The sequence below is a fragment of the Lepidothrix coronata genome, unplaced genomic scaffold (genome assembly GCF_001604755.1).
Source record: "Lepidothrix coronata isolate B3197 unplaced genomic scaffold, Lepidothrix_coronata-1.0 Scaffold134, whole genome shotgun sequence".
NCBI classification, from domain to species: domain Eukaryota; kingdom Metazoa; phylum Chordata; class Aves; order Passeriformes; family Pipridae; genus Lepidothrix; species Lepidothrix coronata.
Genome location: NW_016690314.1, coordinates 2,564,647 through 2,588,806, shown reverse-complemented (window position 1 = coordinate 2,588,806; position 24,160 = coordinate 2,564,647). Strand labels below are relative to the sequence as shown.

The window sequence follows — 24,160 nt, the reverse complement described above, 5'->3', positions numbered from 1 at the left end:
TGGCAGCTCTCTGGGGAAATCTACAGTTAATGATTTCCTTTCATGGTGCTGTTAATATTTCCTGCCAGGCTGAAGTCCAGTTGTTAATAATTTGGCAGATTTCCAGGTTCTTGTACAAAAATTATCTTCTGTTTCACTTTTTTGTTGTTGTTTGTTTGCAAATATGAACTCTGGTCCATGAATTTCTGAGGCAGGATTGGCAGGTGGACAGCCCAGTCCCTTTCTGAGAGTGTTTCTCCAAGGCTTGAACTCTCTGGGTGAAAGGAGCATTTCTCCAGCTTTTCATGACTGGATTCCACCAACGAGGTGTTGGAGTTGAGATGGTCTTTGAGGTCAGAGAATCACAGAATCATTTAGGTTGGAAAAGACCTCCAAGATCATCACATCCAACCTGTGCCTGATCCCCATCATGGCACGGAGTCCCACCTCCATTCTTTCCTTAAACACCCCCAGGGATGGGGACTCCACCACCTCCCTTGGACAGCTCATTCCAATATCTGATCACCTTTTCTGTGAAGAAATTCTTCCCTCAGCCCAAACCATTCTAGGATTCCATGATCTCAGATGTTTAGTGCAATTATCCACAGATGAGATTCCATGCTGGTAAATAAATAATTTATCAACAAGCCAAAACCAATAAAAAGCCTCTCAGTAAATGCAAAATTCCTGCTGCAGAGGGACCTAATGAGATCTGTGAGGCATTCCAAGGAATCTCCTTGGCCGGTAGTTCAATCACTGGGTGCCAGGTAAAGCATTTTTGGGTGGCAGGTAAAGAATTTTTGGGTGCCAGGTAAAACATCAGTTGGTGTGTCTCGCTGAGAAGGACAGAGGCTCATTATTAGGCTTTTAAGAAGCACAGCAGTTTGACCCTGACTGGAACTGAAGGTGCCAAGAGAGGTGACCTGAGACAGCCCCAACCCTCCATGCTCTGATTCCCACCAGCTGGAGGAACAGATGTGCAAGAAACTCAGGAGCGAGGGCTTTGTCACTGAGGATATTGTTTTATTTGAAAGTAGAGGACCATAAAGAGATCACAATACCTTTAATATGGGTTTAATAAAAAGATCTGGGATATTAAATGCAGAGCAAGCAGAAGATTAAAGTGAAAACACTGAATAGCAGACTTTAGGGTGGCCCAAATTAAAGCATTCCTGTGATATGAGGCTCATATTGAAACAACTACTGCATGAGATCTTGAGAGAGATGAAGTCTTCAAGATACCATTGGAAAGGTTTATCAGCAGTTCCTTTATGAACATCCATATCCTTGAAGAAACCTGCACACTATCTTTTGATGACATTCTAATTTTGATCCTATTTTACTGAAGAAATGGGAATTTTGGTACTAACTTCAGTGGAAATAGAATAATTTTTTTTAATCATTATTACACTGATAACATTTGGAAGGAGGTGCTCTAGAGTTCTTGAGCTTTTACTCATAGATATGAAGTAGATATTAAACTTTTCATCTGTGAGGAATAATGTCTGCTCTTCACTCCCAGTATTTGGGTACCATCAAGACAAGCAGCTTTGGTGTTTGTGAGCACATTAAAAGGAAGGTGATAATTTGTTTACAGATGATATTGTCAGGTTTGGTAAGTTTAACACTTTCAGATCTCTTGAGAAAATGTATTTGATAATGTATTGAATTGATTCACACTTACACTCCAGCCAAACCTTTGAAGCCTTTTTATCAGCCCTTTTCTGTCTCCACATTTGCTCAGTAATCACTGCAACTGTGTTGAGTGATCAGCAGAGAATCCTCTTGTTGGGAATCATCTTCACGAGGAAAACTCACAAGTTCTAATTCACGTGGAAAACGGTGTGCTCTGCATTTCACAGAAATTTCTGGATTAGGCTGAAGTTTTCATCCCACTGAAACTTAGGGAGGACAAACTTCACAGAGATGACGGAATATCCATTCCCACATATTAGGGATTAAAAGAGAGCAGCACTATTTTAGCTAAAGAATGTACAGAGCTCTTCTGCTTGGCTCTTGCAGTCCTGTGGTTTATTGACAGAGAGCTGGAAATTCCTATACCAGGAATGACTCAGGAATGCTGTAGCCATGACTCAAGCCTTTATATTAAGCCAATCTATGGGTGAAAGTTGCCATCACATTGCAGCAAATGTCATGTCTTTAAGCATTTTGATTAACAGGTCCTACGTGAGAATTTGGGCTTCAGGCAGTTCTGATAGAGAATTCTGCTTTACAACGTTACAGAAATGTTTAGTAAGTGGGATTGTTCCTAATTTTCCTGGGGGCAGGTGACACTCCCAGAGCTGGTACAGAGGCACGGAAGGGCAGCAAACTAAAAGAGCAAGAGGTCTGTCAGCTCTGTCCTGTGAGAAGGAAAAAGGCCTAAATGACCAAAACATTGTGTTGGAACCAAGGAAGGATTAGATCCTGCTGCCATCCTGAGGGAGCTCCTGTCCAGAAGGGACTGGAGAATGTGTGGGTCAGTCCAAGCTCCCAGTGACAACTCTCTGGGAAAGGCTGGGGAACACCTGGATGTTGAGTCCACCTGGATTTAGGCTGTGCCTGGATTACACAGCTGAGCCAAGGACTAAATGTATTCTCAAGTTTAGCAACAAATGTCATAAATTCCACTTTTCCTGTTTCACTTGATACAACAGAGACTTAAACTGCACAAAAAGGGAAGTGAAATGGAAAATGGAATACAAGGTTAATTCTTCCAGCACGCCCCAGGACCTGTGTATCTGCAGACACAACGAGATGGCAGCTCAAGAGCACATCACCTTTTGGGGAGCCACTTTCCATATCTCCTACAGACACTCCAAGGCTTGAATCAGATTTGCCTTCCCTCAGTTGCTGCAAACATGGCACTTAATGCTAAATGCTGCTATCAGTGCTGCAAATCTTCCTTAAAGGTTATCCATTTTGCCCCAGGAAGCTTTTTGGCTGACATTTTTCTATCTATCAAACAACATAAGATGAATTATTGCTCTATTTTGTCCCACTCTACTGCTGCCTCGCTTCTGTTTAGTTTAGGAATAGACTTGCAAGGTAGAAATCCGCTGTAAAAGGCACCTGTGCTTATGCCAGCTACAAATTTATTGTAGAAAACACATTTTCCAAAAATCAGAGGCATAATTTGTGCCAGGCACAAAGAACACAGCACTGAGCCACACGGAGCTGGAACTGAAGCACAGCTGCAGAAGGGTGGGAGACCTTGTGTTCCTTCATATCACATTTCAGGATCTAAAAGATGAGGAACCTAATCACTGTAAGTGGATGCTGCCCCCAGGAATATCAGTAATGAACAGTAATGCTCATGCCATGTTTCTAAACTACTTAAACTGGGACAATTTCTCTTTTACTCATACAGAGTGAAACGGGGTGACTAACAAAAAACAGACTCCATTGAATACTTAAGGGACACATGCAGTGAAGTGCCTCACCTAGTTAAGTGACAAATATTTTATATTAGCCTGAATTTGGACATTCTTACAGATAAATGATGTTCCAAAATATAATTCTGTATGTGACAGAGACTGCAGAATAGAAATTACCTCCAACTGACATATTGGCTTTGTAACTATATGTTGTCTTTGTTTGACTTGACTCAAAACATGTTTATATATAAGTGGAGACAGAAGCCATGGAAAAGCTGTTATAGAGAGGAATGTCATTATTGGGATTTTATTTATAATTGATTCAGGCCCCCAGCTCTGGTAATGAGATAAGAGTTTACTTGAATGCCAGGTACCATTCTGGGCAGTGCCAACCTGGATTTGTTGAATATTTTATACCCCCAAAAGGATTTGCTGGTGGGTCTGGACTGAAACCAAGCCTTGGCACAGTTGCAGGTGTGCAAATATCCCCTGAAACCCAATATATTGGCTGTGCAAGGGCACCCAAACATTCCCCACACCAATATCCTTGTTCCACGTGGCCCAGTGGGAGAGACCAATAGACCAGCTAGGGTTTATAATGAATAAAAAAGACTTTACCACTCTTCAAATGAAACCAACTTCTGGGCAAGTCTTTTCCTACTGCACCACAATGAGATATTTCTGTATTTATTTATGATAGGTGTCACTGCAGGGAGCCAAAATAGCACCAGAATTTCACATTAAAAGAAAAAACAAAACCAAAAAATCAAACAACAAACCCACAAAAAACCAAACAGAAAACCCAACCAACCAACCAACCAAAACCAAATCCACAAAAAAAACCAACCAAAAATTGAGGTTACTGAATCAAATTATACCTTTGTACTCTATGTATGTGCAGAGACTCACATCACATATATCTATAAATTATATAAATATATAATTTATATATAATATATAAATTATATATAATATGTCTCCATCTCCCAAGTTACAGGAAACACCACCAGCAATGCTGGTGAGCAATGTGAGTATGTGGAGCAAAATTTTATAAATTATATAAATATAGAAATATTTTTACATATTATATAAATGTGTAATAGATATAAATTATAAAAATAGAGATAGAGATAGAGACAGAGATAAATTTAATATGTCTCTGTCCCCTAAGTTACAGGAAACAACACCAGCAATGCTGGTACATAAGCAATGTGAGTAGGTGAAGCAAAATTTTATAAATTATATAAATATAGAAATATTTATGTATAATATATATAAATTATAAGATATACATATACATATACATATATATATATATATATATAGTTAATGTGTCTCCATCCCCTAAGTTTGTGCTTCTCCATTAAACCACTTCATGCATTCCTGATGTTCTGATGAAAAGGTTCCCTCACTAATTCCTTCCCTGGGCATTGAGCAGCAGTGCCAGTGGGATGCCAAGGCACATGGGCATGTCCTGCAGTGCCTTGATGACAGAGGAGGGTTTCTCTCTCAGCTTTTTATTTTAAGCTCTCTAATTGTTGCTGTGAAAGTGAAACCGTGTAAAAAAATAAATCAACATTATTTTTAGGATGTTTGAATCCTGTTGTGTCTTGTACTTGGCTGTCAGGAGAAGGTGGGAGTTCCCGAAGGGATCTTAAAGATCATCCAGTTCCATGGGTGGGGACACTTTCCACTATCCCAGATTTTCCAAGCCCCGTCCAGCCTGGCCTTGGACACTTCCAGGGATGGGGCAGCCACAGCTTCCCTGGGCAACCTGTGCCAGGGCCATTGCAGTGCCCGTGAATCCTTAATTTGGGCAGTTTAAGAAATAAAAGCCTCTGTAGTGTCCCACCACGAATGAGTCTCAATGTCACCTGAAACACAACGAGCTGTTTGTTTGGATTTAGGAAAACGTTTTGAAAACACAAGATTTAAACCCTCCCCGAAGGCTTCGTGTGCTGAATTTGAATTGCAAATGAGCCACACTATTTTCTGTTTCCCTAGGAAAAGTAAGCAGTAGCAGTCAGGAGTGAAAACCAAATGAAAATCCAAGTCCTTTTGTGCAGGAGGAAAAAATAGGAGCGATCGGTATCGGAAACCTTTGTTAAATAACACCGGGTACTTTTCTCCCTCGAAATATGGTTCAATAATTCTAAATAAGCACTAAGTACTGCAGCAGCATAAGTAAATCTTGCTGCAGCCTGAAAAACTGGTCTCTTCTGCTTCTGCTCTGGTAGTTGCAAGTGTTTGCTATTCAGTCTGTTATGGATATCTGGAAAATGGTTTGAGTGCAGAAAGTGCCTCAGGGATAAAAAGTTTGAAAAGAAAAATGTAGCTGTATATCATTGGCATTCATGAGAAAATTCACATTAGATGCCTTCAAATCAGGTGCTCAGGAGACAATATAGAGATCAGGGGCAATGGTGTGCCAAGAATTCAAGCCTGGCTGGGACAGACTTGGCTTATTTCCTGGCAGATGAAGAATACAAAAGTATGTAAGGCCAAATTCAAAAGATAATATAGATGTGTGGAAGCTGGTGGGAGGGAAAGCTGAGGCTGCAGAAAAAAAGGCTGTGCATGCACTCCCTGGATTTTAGCCTCTTCTCTTCACATTTTTATTCCTTTCCTTCTACATACATTCAACAGAACTTTTTCTATAGGTGGCTACACCGATACACCAGCCCTGGAGTGAAGCTCCACCAGCAGCATCCCTGTGGGATTCAGCCCCAAATCCCTTCGGTTAAACATTGTTCCTTTCACCAGGTCAGAAAGCTGCTGTTTCTGCAAACACAGTTGCATTTTGCCATGGGTAAAAATGTCCATTTCCTTGAATTTGGCCAAGAGCAAAATCTCATCATTCCAGTGCCTGACAAGTTTTACCCCAGCACGATGTCAGCTCATCACCCGAACCGACGCTCTCCTGCTTTCACAAAACCAACACAACTGTGGCAGAAATGTGAAATGGGGCCTATTTTCACAAAACCTCAGGTGACACCACAAGAACATTTTGTTCTTTGTCACAGACTTGATCTTGCAAGTGTTTTGTTGCTCAAAAAATAAGTAATTGGAGAGAGAAGAAGTCTTGAAAGCCAAAGCCTCAGCAGCAGGTCGAGCCTCAGCTCAGTGAAGAATGAAGTATTGGCACTTCTGTTAATGCACTAAAGAGATGTCAGATCATTTTAATGAATAAATGAATCCATAACATATCTCCTTCTAAATTCCAGTGCTGAGGAAACAGCAACACAGCTTCAAGCTTCAGCCACACAAGAAAGCCTTTCCCTCTCTGTGCTGAGTGCAACGTCACTAAGTCAATACTCTACTCAAATCCCATGTTTAGGTGGAATTTTTTGATATTCCAACTATCCAGGAAGAAATGTTTTGATGAAAGGAATACTTTTGTGTGCTTTCTTTCCAATCATGTGACCCAGAGTGTTTGCAATGAGAGGCAGATGCTGCACAGCCCCTCTGTGCTGGGTTTCATCCACCTTCCTTCCATCAATTCATCCCTTACACACCCCTGGATGTCCCACACATCACATCTGGATGTCTCAGGAACAGAAATCTTTCCTTCCCCCACAGATAAGAAGGAAAAATAACAGGTATGAAGTATCTGAGGATTGAGTTCTTTCCTATGGACTTTTTTTCTCTAATGGGAAAACAACAAAAAGTGATGTTGACTACCCCTGTAACAAATATATTTGTATAAATTACATCCTGGGGACAAATAGACATGCAATCAGTATTTTTAGGGGAAAATGTAATGTTTCTCCCATGATCATATTTAACATATTTTGTTTTCCATCCATCTCTCTGCTCAAACTGTGGCATAACAATTAAAATAAGTGATAGCAGCACGTCCAGAAAACAAAGGGTACGATGGCAGAATCTTGTTACATTTCTTGATTTAATGCCTGGCTGGGATTTCTGGTCTGAACCAGATTTTTCTTATGCTATAAATATTTCAGTTTTTTCATTTATTCTTGATTTAGTTTGACAGTAAATAATCCCATGGAAGCTGCTGTTGGAAAGACATTGTAAAAATTATTAAGTGCCTGCTTGCCAGTTAGGTCCTTGTGTTTGTCAGAGGGAAAGGAGTAAAACAGTTGGGTTACTGAAAGAAAATATGTGTGTGTATATATATATATGTATTTACAGTAATGCCCCATAATTTGCAGTCCTAGAAGCAGGAAAATTACAGTTCTGAGGATTGATCAATACCTTGCATGAATACAAAGAATTTGAGTTATATATTCTAAATATTGGCAGAAGCTTCTTGGTTTTGAAAGACTCATCTATAACTCAGCAGGAGGAGAATAGAAAACAGGGAGGTTTTCAGAAGGATCTGTCCCTGTGAGAGAGTACAAATGTCTTGGAAAATACTGGATATGGTCAGTTAATTGGTTTTTATTGGTTATTTTTTGTTGTTGAGAGTATTCCCCTCAGGAAGTACATGAGTAAGCCTGGAGGGTGTAAATCATTTCCTTTGAGCCATAATTTTCTTTGGCAAGTCTTAAAAAGGATTTCAGATGACCTGCACAAAATAATTCATACAACAAATGTGGCTTAAGCAGAAACAGGATTAATTTTAGAGATCTTGAGGGAAAGGAGTTGCGTGGCACCAACTTGGGCAGCACAGGGAAATGGCAAGGAAAATAACCACAGAAAAACACCAAGCACGGGAGGTGAATTGAAACAGGAAGGCCAAGGAAACACGTGGGAATGTGCAAAATTCTCTGCAACAACCACGGCAATAGAGGATAAATTGCAGACAAATTCTGGTTGTTATCTGCTAACAGCAAACAAAGGGTTTGTCAGTAAATGGGCAATTTGAGCCTCCTCACCCCACGCTGCTGCAGGACACACAGGTCCTGGTGGTTTGGGGAGTCTTTTCACTCCTGCCGACCTATAGTTAGGAAAAAAAGGTGAAATCGTGACACAGGGAAAGTCAGAAAAGTAATTAATATAAGATAAATTAACGTGACATCTGAGTAGATAATTAGAATTCTTGCATTTTGCTCTGAAGGGATACATTCTGTTTAGGGAGGACAAGGGGAAAAAAGGTAAAGTGGTTTTTGTTGTCTTAAATATCAGAGATGTGCACAGCAGCTTCAGGACAAATATTGACAAGCAAGAGAAAGGCTGTGAAATAAATATGATGGGATTCAATAAGGAAAAGCACAAGGTTTTACACTTAAGTAGAAATAATCAATGCCCACCCTCAGTATCGACAGGTGGTTTAAAGAAGGGGTTAGAGTGGAACCTGAACTGAATGCAAGTATTAAGGAAAGACACCAAAAAAAGTATTAAAAAGACAGTAAATATTTATTGAGGGTATTTTAAGTGCAGTTCCTGTTGCTTGGGGCAGGATTGATGTCTAAAGGTACCATCCAGCTCTGTGTTCTCTCTTTCTACTTTGCAAGAATCATAATTTAGCACTTTAAATACTTTCCAAACACTTACAAGTGATGCAAATGTGCTTCAGAAGAGCCCAGATGTGTGTGAAGTAGGACATCACAAAAGGCTGAAAGAAACTGGGTTTTTAATCCCTTTTTCAAAATTTAGAAGCTTGTCAAGCTCCTCCCCCTGAAATGGCCACTTACAGTGGTGCCCCAGGTTTAAAAGTGTTTCCTCTGAGACCTCCTGAAATTTTTAAGTGAAGTTCATAAAAAATATGAACAGAATTAGATCCCTTATAGAAGTGGGATGATTTCCAAAAGAGTTGAATTCCTTAATTTTCTAAAAAATGTCTCCCTCACTCGTATCAGCAATAAGTTTCAGGATAATCCTATATGATATCTTTTCACACTGGTATGAAAAATGAGACAAGTGAGAAGAGAATATGGACCTGTAAAAGCGGATCATAAATGTAATTTCTCAGTGGAAAATTTTCAGCACTTAAAAGGTTTGGAATGATTTCACAATTTTGTAAACTCATTTGATGAAGTGATTTCTGGTTGCAGCTGCTTTATGAACTGATTCCCAACAGTAAATTAGTCGTTTGCCCTTTGGGAGTACAGGCCAAACAGATCCTTTTTCCTGGCTTAATTCATCATATGTTGACTGAAATGTCAAAGGAAAATTAAATGAAATTGTTACGTAAATCCTTATGGGGGAATGTTTCATTGCTGAATAGTAAAGCTTAGCCCAGAAAAGGTGTGGTTTTTCCATGGTGCACAAATGACTTGTGTTGCCTTCTGCTCCCAGGTGAGATCACATTTGGCATCAGTGTCCGCTCAGGTCACAGTAAATTCACCAAAGGATCATTGCTGGGATCAGAAGCCAGACCATTTTGGAATTATGGAATCACAGGACTGGAAGGGATCTTAAAGCCCATTCATTCCACCCCCTGCCATGGGCAGGGACACCTTCCACTAGCCCAGGGTGCTCCAAGCCCCGTCCAACCTGGCCTTGGACACTCCCAGGGATGGGGCAGCCACAGCTTCTCTGGGCACCCTGTGCCAGGGCCTCACCACCCTCACAGGGAAGGATTCCTTTCCAATATCCCACCTAAATCTACCATCCTTCAGCTTAAGGCCATTCTTCCTTGTCCTGTCCATCCAGACCCCAATCCAAAGTCCCTCTCCAGCTCTCCTGGAGCCCCTCGAGGCACTGGAAGGGGCTCTAAGGTCTCCCTGGAGCCTTCCCCTCTCACCCAGAACTCTCCCAGCCTGTCTCCAGAGCAGAGGTGCTCCAGCCCTGAGATGGGACAAGAAAAATCACAAAGTGTGATGAACATTTAGGAGCTGAGAAAAGCCCATTTTTTGCAAACACCTTTTTTTTCTACTCCAGCAATGTCTGGCAGAGGAACCACATTAAAATTTTGTTTTCCTGCTTGGAGAAACTCCCTCCTGTGCAAGGAATCTCTGTCCCACATGGAAGGGGTGGATGAAAGTCCAACATTTCATCTCATCACCAGCTTTGTGTCATTCTGGAATTATTTTTATGCTCAGATGATCCTATCTAGACTACTTATTGCATTTTTAGGGTCTGAGTCTTCAAATGGTGCAGTAGAACATGATTTTACACAGGGGAAATTGGGGTATTTGTTTGGGATCTGTACTTTAATTACCCAATATCTCTTCCTGTTTTTGCAGAATATCAAGGTAGTCACAGGAAGACACACTTTACTTTCTTCCACTGATTGGATGGGAGGAATTTTTGACCTTGGAAAGTGGAGATGGTGTTGCTATGGAAACTAATAAGTCTGCTGCCATTCATGAGCTGCAGCACAGGTAAAATGTTCCACTATTAGTGTTTGTGATTGATAAATCTATATCAGTGTCATAATTCTTCAAGAAAGGAGAAGCAATTACCAAAACTAACAGGACTTATTTGTATGAACAGGTGACTAAGGAGCTTTTATTAGGACATGCTTTAATTTTAAGCAACTCGTGGTTCTGCCTTTGAACCAGGAAAACACGTTTCAAGATCATAAGAAAGGTGAAATCCGGGTAAAAGCTTTAAAAAATAGTCTAAAGTACAACTGTTACTTGGGTAAAAACATCCATGAGAGACCTTTCTTGGCCACAGCATCACCAACCCCCAGGCCAGCAAATGGAGCTGGATGGAAAACCAGCCCAGTTTGGGAGCGTTGAATAAGGACAATCAGAATATAAATACCCAAAAATGAAAGAAAATCTTGCTGAATGCCCAAAGTAAATGTAAAGGTTCTTTCTTTGTTTCCTGTTGGTGTGATGACAGACCCCCATCAACCCACCCTGCCCCTGATCCAAGTGCTGGGCATCCTGGCAGTGCTCAGGTTGGATTCAGAGGACAAAGGGTGGCTGGAGGAAGTAGGATTGTGCTCCTGCCTTCTCCTCCTTGAATATCCCTTGTGCTTAATTAAAATATCAACAGTTGGTAACATATTGTGAGGTAAAATGTTCTTTTCTGCCTGCCAGGGCATTGCTCACACTGAGGGTTTGGTATTCTGAGTTCATTCCTTTTTTTGAACCTTTCTTCTAATTAAAGCATATAACTTGACAATTAAAGCATATAACTTGACAATCCTGCTTCATAAAACCATCTAAATGGGATTAACTCATGTGACTCATTACAGAGCCATCTGAAAACAGGCACAGAATGGGAACTGAACTCTTTGAGGTTATAATGAATTTGGGGATGAAGTGACCCCTCACACTTGGCTGTGATAGAAACCATGACAACTGACTTTTGTCTACAATTAATGTATTGAACTCTAAATAGCCAGGATATTACTCATGGACTTACGAGGAAATTGTATTAAAGTGACCTCAAATGATACTTAAATTAATTATGTAGTGCATGAGTCAGCAGCTGTTTGAAATGAAGAAGCAGAGCAGAGTGCAGGCTTCAGTAGTATATTAAAACACAATTTAAATTAAACTCGATGCCATTTTGTCTCAATGTGGAATGTAAATCTCAGGATAAAAAATGTAAATCTCAGGATCAGACTTTCTGTTAAATCAATACTAAATGCCCATTTCAGTAACAAACAACCAACATGGTAAGGACTTCATATTAAATTATTGTAATATATAAAATATTTCAAGCAAGTAGTGGCTCGTTGAAGCCCAGATTTGCTGAACTAAACACAACAAACACCTGTTTAGTGCCCTAATATTCCCTTTATTTCCCAATTTACCAATCTTTTAGGGTGCAAGAATTCCTCTATAATTTCTTGATTGCTTTAGGTTGTGAAATCCATGGTGATCCTGGAATATGAACCACTGGAGGAGCAGGACAACCCAGTGATAGACAAGATATTTTTATATCCATGTTTTGTAGCTCTGAATATAGACTGTTCCTTCAGCTTTTTTTTCCCACAGAGCTTTAATTTTTCAAACTTTTTGTCATCTTCCTCATTCTTGCTAAAGGATCATCTTTTATCCAGCCCAGTGTCCTGGGCCAGCTGAGTTAAAAGATCCTGGGAGCTCACTTTTACAGCCACATGTTCGGGTTTTTTGAAGGCTTAAAAATAGATAAAAAATTAAATATTCCATATTCCCAGGCACCAGGGGCAGATCACAACGGCCCTTTTGTCCTGATCTTGCTGCCAATTAAAGGAAGAGCAAACTCTCCCAGTGACTTCAGTGAGATAAGTTAATTTATACCTGGTTATAAATTAACTCCATTGATTTCAATGGAGCTCTGCTGGTTTTCACTACATGACATCCTGAAATATGTTTGATGGTAACAGTCAAACTGCAGTTGTGAGCAAAACTTCTTTGATTTATTACATGGATGGTTCACATCAATTTAGGAGTAACAGAACTGAGTGGGAAAATTAGGAACTAGTCTCGATGCTGAGCAGAGCAGCTCTCTGGGCTGGGCTTTGAAAGGTAATTCAGGTTGTTAAATGACATTGGTCAGTCATTTCTTCCTTGTTCCTGCCTCAATTCTACCAGACATGTAGAATGAAAACGGTTTTGACCTATAAATTAATTTTAGATCTAAGGATTAAACGTCCTGTACAGGCAGAGCTGGGTATTATTACCCCCCAAAATGGTAATTCAATCACTCAGAAATCAAACTACCCTCTATATTCTCTTTACATGGAAAAAATAACATTCCCTCCAACCCTTATTTTCCAGCAGAGCTTTTTTATGTGACTCAATAAGGGTCTTTGGGGTTTTCTTGCAAGTGCCTTAGGGGACAAAATAAAATAGAGTAAAACATTCACAGTGACACAGTGAGGGAACAGATTAGACTTTTTTTATTTCCATAACCCATTGCTATTTAAATGAGATAATCTGATCTAAGCACAACACCAGAGGCAAGAACGCTGATGAAGATAAACTCAGAGATCATTACTTTAAATCCTGTGTACTTGCTTTGGGTATATATGAAAACCAGCTCCTGATGCTGTTGCTGAAATTTAAACATTGTTTGATAGGAATATGTTAAGAAAGAGCACTCACTTTCTGGATTAAAGATCTAGGCAGGATTTTGAGAAGTTGGGATGAACAGACCTGTCCAAAGTGCTGAATAAAATCAAATAATTGCCTCTTGACACCAAAACTGTCTTGAGTTTTCCTCCTATGGCTGCTCCTGGCTCCTGCTGTTGTGCAAGGTGGGTTGCCAAGGATATCATACTGAGGGGAAGATTTTATTTTAAGTTTTAATATTTCATTGCTGTCTTAAGCATCCCTCAGATGCCCCTCAGACTGTTATTTGGGTGTGGGTTCCAGGGCTGGTTCTCCACCAGGCTGCACTAACATCACCTCATCTCTGCCTCTCTGGTCCCTCCATTCTCTCCTCTGTCAATGAGGGTTTATGGATTCTGTTCAATGCTGGAATGCTGGGAATAATATGATCATAAATACATTGCAAAAGCCATTTGTCCACCCTTTTCTATCACCCAGTTTAGGAATGCAGGAGAAATAAAGGTTTTGCAGAGCTTAGATAAGGAGAGACACAGGCACTGCTTGATTTTTCCAGGTACTGGGGTAACAAACAGGTCTGTTGGCAGCTCCCTACTCATCAGGATGTGTAAAATCCCAATTTACATCACCTTCACTGTGAATATCTGAGCTTCCCTGCTCCCTTCTTCCAAATCTCCAAGGCTTTTTACTGCTTAGGAAGAGGAGGAGTCACCTTATTATTTCTGCAGTTCGTCTTCCTCCTGGACAGCTTATCCAAATTTTCTGTGCCCCTCCCATTCCTAGAGGGAAATGACACCTCTTTGACCCGGTTCCTGTTGGCTTCAAATAAATACCTGCACAGAGAGGTGGCCTTTGCAACTGTCCTTTGCACTGCTGAGGGTCCTGACCCCATCAAGGAAGCAAATGAGTTTTCTAGGGTTAAAGATAAGGAAAAAGAAAAATGTCAGTAAATGCCACCAGGCCCTTAAAATTAGCTACAGACAACATAAGTATGCAAAGCCCAGCCAGCCAGTCTGACCTGCATTCTGGAAATGAGGCAGTGTTTTTACACAGTCCTTTGGGCTTATTGCCTTAAAATCAATTGAAGGTGCAACTGCAACCTCCAGGGTTGTATTTTGGCCCATCATTTCAAAACTGCTAAATTGGAGAGAGGAATTTCCTGATGTGAAGTGTCCTGATCCTCCTCTGGGTCACAGAGTGATGAATATTGAATACATCACATCCCACTCTCTGCCTGCAGTCTCTTTGCAGATTTATTGTTGGCATAACAGCACCTTTAGGAAGGGAACAGCAGACCATATATTTTAAGACAAGTGACATCTTTGCTATTTCTAACAGCAAATTGTGGAGATGAACTAGTCCAGCCTGGAAATGTTCAGGGTTCTCTGAACAACCAGAGGCTTTCAGAGATCTGCTGATTAGTCAGACAATGATAATAATCAGGTCTCCCTTAGACAACACGGGAGTTCTCATGATTTGGGGGAACAATGACCCTGAAAGTTGTATTTCTGTAAATCACCTGCAAGCATCTGACAGGAGGGGGGTGACACTGCAGTGACCTCAGGAGAGTGAGGAGTGACACTTAAAGACAAACCTTTGTTTCCATTCTGGGGGGTGCCACGAGGTTCAGCTCATTTCCCAACATCAGTGACCAACAACCATCCTCTGAGACAACAAAGCCAGCAGAGGACAGAACCAGGACTTAATACTTATGGAATTGCCAGGAAAAACATTATTATAAAAAAAGACAAGAGAACGTGTGCAAGGTGGAGGAAAAGACATCATAGACAGGAAGGGAAATTAATGCATTCGTCCAATCTGTCACCCAGCATCACATTTGGAAAATATCATCCCAAACATTGCCTTAAACTGGAGAGTGAGTGAGTGGCAGAGAGTGAGCTGCTTGTCCCTGTTCAGTTCTGGAAGGTTTTACACAGAGCTGGTCCCCCTGGATTTCATTTCAAGGACGAGAATGAGCAATTTCTGTACTTGCATTTGCTCTCTTTTATCAGAAGGAAAAACTGTTTCTAACTCGAGGGCAAAACCCAGACAAAACAAGGCAGTATGTGAGAAAAGTGAATCTCTGACCTCAGGGCAAGGTGACATAAAGGAGGAATCTTCTGGTGGCAGAGGGCTGTGCTTGGGAAGCCTGGCAGCAGTTCTGGCTCTACCACTTGCTGCCCACTTGACCAGGAGGATGTTGCAGAGCCCTGTGGAGTTTTCAGATATTTCCTTCACTGCTCAATTCAAAGAGAGATATATTATTGTCCAGAGAAGCTGTGGCTGCCCCATCCCTGGAAGTGTCCAAGGCCAGCTTGGAGCAACCTGGGCTAGTGGAAGGTGTCCCTGCCTGTGGCAGGAGGTGGAACAAGATGAGTTTTAGGGTCCCTTCCAACCCAGACCATCCTGGGATTCTGTGATGTTCACACCAGTTTGTGGTTTCAGCTGCCCTGGTAATGAAGCACATGGAAAAAATGGTGATAACCCCAATAAAGAAGTGTCAACCTGCATCAGGAGCAACGAGCTGGAGCGACCCCGAGAAGGGCTCAGCAGTGGCACTGCTGTGCCTGCACAGATCCCAAGGGCAGTTTGATCACTTCCTTCGAAAAGCCAGGAATTAGGGCTTTGAATGAAAACCTCAACCCTTACATTTAATGGATTTAAGTGGATTTGAAGCTTTTCACTAAACAGACAAAAACCCACCTCAAAGCTCTCATTCTGAGTGGACACCAGAGCAACTCTGCCGTGTTTCCCGAGGAAACCACCTGCTGGACACAGGGAATCATGTTCAATATTCTCTACCACGGGCTGGACTTATGTTTGAGAAGAATCTTCCTCATTATCCTTCATCTCTAAGAAAAACATCTTTTTTGAACTCCCCTGAGTGCCCAGCCATGTGGTGGAGAGGAGGGTAGAGCTCAGGTGCTGCTTGGAGGGTGCACTTTCAAATTGGAGCTTGCATTGATTTAGCTGTCAGGAAGCTGTTATTTACAGTTCCTGAAGTTCAGTGGAGCATGCTGGAATTCATGGAAATCATTACCAGAGCTTTATGTTTTCTATATTGCTCTAGTGTATAAGTCTCTTCTAATAGTCTGAAAGGCCTAACCTGTTTTTACACTGTTTGAGTAATTATTGCTTTCTAATCTCTTCAATTAGTTATTTTACATTAATTTTTTTCCTATTATTTACATTTTACATTATTTTCTTCTGTTTCATATCAAGCCATTTCATCTCCCTGTACAAAAAGCTCATTAACTTTGTAAAATAACATCCTGGTACCTTAGAAGTGGTTATTTTTTTATTTATTTTTTTTTTGTTTGCAACAGCTTCAAAGATAATTCAATTTTACTTTATTATCACTGCCAAGAAGTTGAAATTAGCAGGTGATTAAGCACTTCAAATATTTTGAGCATTTTCTATTGCCAGCAATGGAAAATTTAAATATAAAAAAATTAAGCTTAAGAAGGAACAATAATATATCACTGAAAGAGTTGAGTGAAGCAGAACATTTCCAAGTAAAATTGCTAGTTTGAAGTAATGACTTTAAACAGAAAGAAAGTGGATTTGGATTGGATATTGGGGAGAAATTCTTCTCTGTGTGGGTGGTGAGGCCCTGGCACAGATTATTCCATGTTTGCCCCATCCCTGGAAGTGTCCAAGGCCAGGTTGGACAGGGCTTGGAGCAACCTGGGCTAGTGGGAAGTGTCCCTGCCCATGGCAGGGGGTGGGATGAGATGAGCTTTAAGGTCCCAACCCAAATCATTCTATGATTCCATGAAAATATAATTGACTATAATTTTTCCAGTTCATATTAAATATTTGGGGAAGAGCTTGTTTTGGGATCATAGAACAGTTTGGGTTGGAAGAGACCTTAAAAATCATCTCATTCCATGTCCTGCATGAGATGGAGAGAAACCCAGCTGCAGCCTTTAATTTTCCACCAGCAGAAAAGGGATGTCAGGGGGCAGCAAGAGCCAGAAGGATTTATTTATTTTTTTTTTTTTTGCAGAAAACGCACCTTGGAAATGTAAAAATAAAAAGAATAAAATGAAATCTGCTTTCCTTAGAAATGGAAATCCAGCCCAAATTTCCATGCTGTTGAACATTTCCATGCTGTGGAACATTCCCACCCAGCAGCTCTGCACACACCAACATGGGTGAAGGTCTTGCCCACCAGCTTTTAAGAGCTGCAACAATATCTTGCCACCTCCACATCATCACAGGCTGATCATCCCTCCCATTGTTTGCAGAAGCTGGAAAATAAAACGTCTCTAGTTATTGATTTGCTACTTCTTTTTCATTTAGAGCCCATTGATCGCTGTTTATGTGTGTGTGTTTCTTGTTGAGCAGGAATTAACATTGAAAACTTCTTGGAATTCGCTGCATTTGCACCCACTTGACATTCCCGAGGCACCACAATCACGTTAACTCGGGGGTTCCAGATTCTGATTCCTTTTCTCCTCCAATCTCTTGGCAGCAGAAGATTCCTAAACAAAATCCTTTTTTTATATATATATTATTATTATAGTTAGCACTTGCCCTGGACAGAAAGTGTGGTTGTCACAGAGTGATTTCAAACCACCCAGTATGATTTAGGCTGTGGTTCTGGTGCCTACATTGCAAAAATAAACCTCTTAGGGATGGGAGGTGTTTTTTCATCACTGGCTGGAAGAGGAACTCTTGTGATTGCCACTAAAATTGTTGATGGTGTGTGCATGGGAAGCCAGCTCTGAGACACATCCTGATCTGTGATTTGGGAAAAATATGGATGGATTAGTGTAGTGGGACCATGAGGAGGGGCTGGGTGAATGGAAATATCTGAGATTGCCCTGAACCATCCTTTGACTCAGCTATTCCATCTGTAAAGCAGTTCTCTCATTGCTCTTACATTCACATCCTAGACTTTTCCTACTCTTGGCTCTTTCAGCTCCAAGCACCATCAAAATCATATTTTCCAGGAGACAGGATCATAGTCCTGAACCAGCAAAAAATAGTGCAAATGGATTCTTTTTATTTACCTTGTGTTTGTTTTTCACTCTCCAGAACACTCATGTGGGTTAAACCCTTAAAAAAATAATTAAAAATTAAAAGCAATGTTTTCTTTTCATGGAATGACACAGTTCCAGGAACTGGAGAGAAAACCCCACAGGTACCACAGTCAGGATTTATGTCACTAATTGCTGGAGCTGATGGTACAGTTATCATAATTAGCATCCAAACAGAGATAAGGCTCTCTGAGGCTTCTGCAGGAGTTAAGAGGGGAACAAGAGGGCAACTTTTAAAGATGAAGGTGGAGTTCATGCAAAGAGGGGCCTGCAGTCCCTATTTTCCTGTGTCTCTCCCCTCTGTCTGTGCAAAGTCCACTCAGGGGTGACAATCCCTGTCCTCACAGGTCAGCCTGAGGAGGACACTGCCTAAGCTCAGCTTTGCTGCAGAGAGGCAAAAATTATAGACTTTAATTATAATCTCTGTGCCTTTATTTTGATATATTTGATTTTTAGACCCTTTTAGAATTTCAGCAATAGGATTTTTTTTTTCTTTTGCATAGCATAATGCCAGGGTATTTTGTCCTTCGTTCAATATTAATACAAGCTTTATTGTTCTATTCTAATTACAATCTCATAATTAGAAGGGCACTGTGTTTTCCTCTGACAGATATTGCATCTCCCTGTTAGTGGATCTTGGTTATTCCACGCTTATCATTATTAATAATTTGTAGCAATTGGATCAGTATTAGAATATTACTTTGCTAAATCACTTTTGCTGCTAATTAAGGCACTATCTGTTACATTGTTTAGCTCCAAACATCATGTTCCTGCTTTTCAGCCCGCTCTAATTACCTGTAACTCATTCATTTCTACCTATAACTCAGGTCTTTTAATCCAGACTCCCGAGCTTTGCCGTGGTGGGAGCTGCTGTTGGCGGGAATGAGAAGTTCTCGTGGACAAAGATATTTGTAATGACAAACTCACCTTTCACTGCAGCTCCTTAGAAACAGAATAATTGTACTTGATGGTTCCAAACTGGGCACAGCAGAAGGAGGAGGGCTTTGAGGGAAAAGTGAAAGATTACTGAAGCTATCCAAGTATTCGAGGCATCAGTGAGGAAAGTCAGCGTGGCTTTAAATTGCTGTGTCTCCACAAAGCTCTGTGAGATCAGATCTGTCACACTCTTCCCTGGGATAATATTTTTTCCGAAGAAGCAACATCACTTCATTATTTGCCTGGGAATATTGTTCACTTTGGCTGCCAAACAAACAGAAGACATAAAAAGGTCATGCTTGAGTCGGGAGTGAAAACTCACATTAATGGCCAGGGGGCTTCCTGGTGCATGTCCAAAAAGAGCAGGATTCTGTTTCAGTGGCAGGACATCTGACATATCCTGGATATTGCAGATGGAGGAAAATCAAACCCACTATTTCTGTGCAATTCTTTATGTAGCCACTGCAGTGGAGTGTAAAAAGGTGTAAAAAGGTGGTGGATGTTTGTGTGAAATTGTTGTGCTGGAGCTCTTATGATAAAATCTTTCTTTTATCATGAAATCATAGAATGATGGAATGTTTTGGGTTGGAAAGGACCTTAAAGCTCATCCCATCCCACCCCCTGCCCTGGGCAGGGACATCTTCCACTAGCCCAGGTTGCTCCAAGCCCCGTCCAACCTGCCCTTGGACACTTCCAGAGATCCAGGGGCAGCCACAGCTTCTCTGGGCAACCTGTGCCAGGGCCTCCCCCCCCAGCTCCAGCAGCAGCTGCATCCTCCAGAGCTGGGTTCTGGGGCAGGCAGGGATTCAGGCACTCCAGCATCCCTGCAGAGCCAAGGGGAGGTTATTTATAAGCTCTGATCTCCTCTATGGGTACAGTGGTTGCCAAAAGATTTCCTTAAAGCAGATGCAAAGCTCGTTATCGTTTGGGAGAATTGTCTGGGGAAGCAGAAGGGTGTTATCAAATCAGAGGACATTGTCCTGTGGAATTGGTCTGTTTTTGGTGGGATTGCTGTGTGCCCTTGGCCAGCCTGGGGTTTGTGTTGCTCCTCCCAACCCTCAGGCCAGTCTCCATCTCACAGACTGTGCCCTGAGCTCACCCTGGAAAAGGACTTTGTAGTTTGGACTAAAATCTACCCAAACTCTGACTCATGTGCTCAGAGGGCCCTCCCTCCAATCCCAAAGTGATTTATGGAATGCAATTCCTTCATCCTCTGATATTGTCTCACTTCATGCACTTAGGCCAAATAGTTCTTGATGATTTATTATTTTTTCTACAGCTTAGAAAAAAATGTGTATCAATACAGGCAATGACAACAAAACTGCAGGGGTTAATCTCTAGTAACTGCTTGTTGAGCATTAATCAGATTCATATTTCAGTCATATTAGTCTAAAACTACAGAAATCACTGATGTTATAATGCAACTTAAATCAGAATATAACATGATACCTCCAACTACTGTTTCTATTTAAATTTATTCTGATTTACACTGAATATAGTAGAAATAAAAGAGGTTTTTTCTGCATCTTTCCAATAAACGTTTGTGGGTTTGCAAAACACAAATAGTTTGCTCTAGGCCAGAGAAAATGTAACCATTTCTGCAATAGATATTGAATTCATATTTGCCTGACAAGTGACCTTATCAGCTATAACTTGTCATCTCTTAATTAGTCTACATTTATTTTATTCACTCAATTAACCCCCAGCCTCTCCAGGAGATAAGCTGATGATACACCAAAGCGTGTGAGTGGTGCTGCAATTAAATTGGTGCTGCACATGTACTGCACACATTTGCCTCAAAGAAAGGTAAAGCTCATTAATATCCCACCAATCTGACTGCAAATTGAAATAATTCTTATTGCCAGTGATGCCACTGACTTGCAAGAGGAACAACAATGCCTTCTCTTCAGAGAATCCAAGAATAATCACGTTAGACTGAGTGCACAGTGAGATTTAGGGACCGGGAATATTATTAAATCATATATTATTCAGCCTCCGTGTTATTAAATGACAGGGTTTTATAATTGCTCTTGGAAGTTTCCTTTTCTAGCAAATCAGAAATAAGCACCCCCTCTAAAATCTGAAGTCACGTGAAGTTTGTCTGGATTCCAAGTTCTTTTTTGCCTCCATAGTTATTTTCATGACTTTCCATGATGGAATGTTTAAATTGATAATTTCTGGAGATGGACAGAATGACAACTTTAGGAACTGGATAAACCTGCATTTCTACACCTCCGGAGACAGAGAGCTGCAGATTAAAAGTTTTGAATTTAATTTCTTCACCAGACAAATGCCCAAGTCCCTAACTTTTAAAAAATATTACTGTGTTTGACAGATCTGAAAGGTGATTTGTGTGGGAAAGAGCGAAATCCTACGAGTAGAATCCAGCCTGATTTACGTTTTGTGCCTTAAAATAACTTGGTTTTATGGTTTGGAATAAAAAAAACTAAACCCTATGATTGGAAAAATCAACAGAAATTCATTTAAATTTTAAGGAAACCTCATCTGAATCAATATTTATGTCCCAGTCTATGTGCAAAATGCTGTCTTGTGCATATACATAATTTATAGGGAGAAGTTGAGACAAGAGCATTTTTGCGAGTCCAAAAGTGGTCATTGTTTGCAAATCAAAATAATAAAACAACAATATGTTGTATTGCCCTGAAATTTTACTTAAATATCTGTATATTTTTCAAGATATTAGAGGTGGGAAAACACAAACATGAAGAAAATAAATGTGTTGAAGGAAGACGTGTTGTAAATTCAGTCGGATACAATTATTGAGGAGAGGGAACATGTAATATCCTGCTTTCTTTTCTTTAAAACTCTGCAGCCTAAACCTGCCTGAATTAGAGCAGCATCTATCATTGATTATGTCATTCCCAGAAATATGGCCTTCAGCAGGTTTGTCATAACTCTGCTGGTGATGCTCCACACGGGCACGGCAACATCACTCACCAGGAGACAATTTCCCAACTACTACAAGTCAAGCAAATCTGTTCCCAGCCTTCTGGGATGAGCTTTCCTGGAGATGGATGGCACCAGGCTGGGATGGATGGGCTGGAACAAAGCAGCGCCTCAGCCCTCTGGGGTGCCTTTCCACTGGGGTGCTCAGGATCCCCAGGGAAGGACAGGGACTTAAACACCAAAATCCCACTGAAATCACGGGCTGTCCCATCCCTGGGAGTGCCCAAGACTAGGCTGGGCAGGGCTTGGAACAACCTGGGATAGTGGGAAGGTGTCTCTGCCCACGGCAAGAAGCAAAACAAGACCTTGAAGGTCCCTTCCCACCCAAACCATTCCATGACTCAATGACCAAGAGCCTGAATTCAAGTAACACGACCTTTTGTCTTTACAACATGAAATTTTCCACCACCTCCATCTCTTCTTATTTATTTTTAGTTGTAATATCATCTTTACATTATTTTAGCTTTTCGTGTTTTGCCTCTGCATTTTTTTTTGTTGTCTCTTTGCATGTATTACATTTATCTGCTCACATTTCCCCCACAATTAAACCATCTCTACCCCAGCTCAAGCTCCTGCATCAAGTGTCCTCCTTCCTTTGCCACATCACAGGATCAAAACACTTCCCTTTTTTTATTTTTTTATTTTTTTTTGTCAAATCTGCTTCGGTTTGAATTTCACCAGTGACACAGATGAGACAACTAATCCAATTTCCCCTTATGCAGAGAGTCCTCTTGCATTTCTCTCTGCAATTCTCCTTTTTCCCTGAATAGCCGTCATTTAATGCCCCCTTATCTTGGATGGTACTCATTTAGTGGTTTATTAAGCAGTAATTCAGCAGCCTGTTATCAGTTCCTACTAGAGCTGGGAAAAATATGCCATCCAAGTATGTAAGATTTCTGCAGAATTACAGCGTTTTTGGGATTTTTGGATTAGAGAAAAATTACCCCAAAGTAATAGATATGAAATGTTTTCCCTGCATTTCATTATTGGCCTCGTGCTAAAGCTCCCATCAGGCTGTTCCAAATGGAGATTGCCTCATCCTATTTCTGTTTCCAGCCCAAGCAGAAAAAATTCCACAAAATCACAGAGAACACAATGGGCTGAGAGATCCTAAACCTGGACTCAGTCCTTCTGCCTTCACTCATGTCCTTCCTGAAGATTTCCTGGTGGGGAAAAGGCATAATGCTTAGACTCATTTTTTGGAGCTTCTTAAAAATCAGGAAGTTGAAGTGAAATAAAGGGTAGAAACCAAAGTGTGCCCTAAGCATTAAATACGGCGGCACAGAGGGATCACTGTAAATCCCAGCTGGAGAAAATGGGTTTGCAAAAGAATTTTGATGATATCAGAGGTAAAGGCAGGATTGGAAATGGCAGCTTTTAAGTTCTGCATGAAAATAGAATGTTTTTTTAATTGATAAATCATTCCTGTTTCTTAAAATTGCCAGATTACAATAAATAGTGAAAGTAGAGATAAAAAAGGAGCAGGGAAGAAGGTGATGAGGTAAAAGGAATGAGCTAAAGAGGTGGGGAAGTAGCTAAATTGGCACAGGCCATGGAACAGAGACCAGAGTCACAGAAATTGGTTATAAAAGCCTTTCTGGTTGTGTTTTCCCTCTGGAAACATGCACAGGAGATACAGGAGCACAAACCACAGAAGGTTCCCCGCAGTGTCCTGTCATCCCACCCTCCACAGGCTCTTCCATGGAGCGAGAGCCTCAGCAGGGATTAACAGGGACACCCCAAATCCCTGTATTTTGGGCTGTTGCCGTTTCTGTCTAACACTGAAATGGCGTCAGGCATCGACACCAGGAGGGGAAGGGACTGCCCTGAAGGGATAATCCACTTTTCCAATATTTCCTGTTTTTTCCAGACTGATGAGGTACCAGCAGCTTTTCCATTTTCCGTGCCCCTGGTTCCCAGTTTCCTGTCGATTCCTTCCCTTCCCTTCCCTTCCCTTCCCTTCCCTTCCCTTCCCTTCCCTTCCCTTCCCTTC

General features: G+C 41.0%; 1 protein-coding gene across 3 annotated transcripts in view; it reads left to right on the top strand.

Moving 5' to 3' along the window:
• The window catches only part of CNTN6 (contactin 6), a 131,429-nt gene that overhangs the window by 17,610 nt on the left and 89,659 nt on the right, over nt 1–24,160 (top strand). For 2 of the 3 annotated variants that reach the window (XM_017827047.1, XM_017827046.1), the window contains exon 2: nt 10,451–10,588. The exons of the other annotated variant lie outside the window; for it this stretch is intronic. In XM_017827047.1, the coding sequence (XP_017682536.1) occupies nt 10,534–10,588 (55 nt within the window). In that variant the 5' untranslated portion in view covers nt 10,451–10,533. The remainder of the gene's footprint in view (nt 1–10,450; nt 10,589–24,160) is intronic. 3 annotated transcript variants of the gene reach the window in all.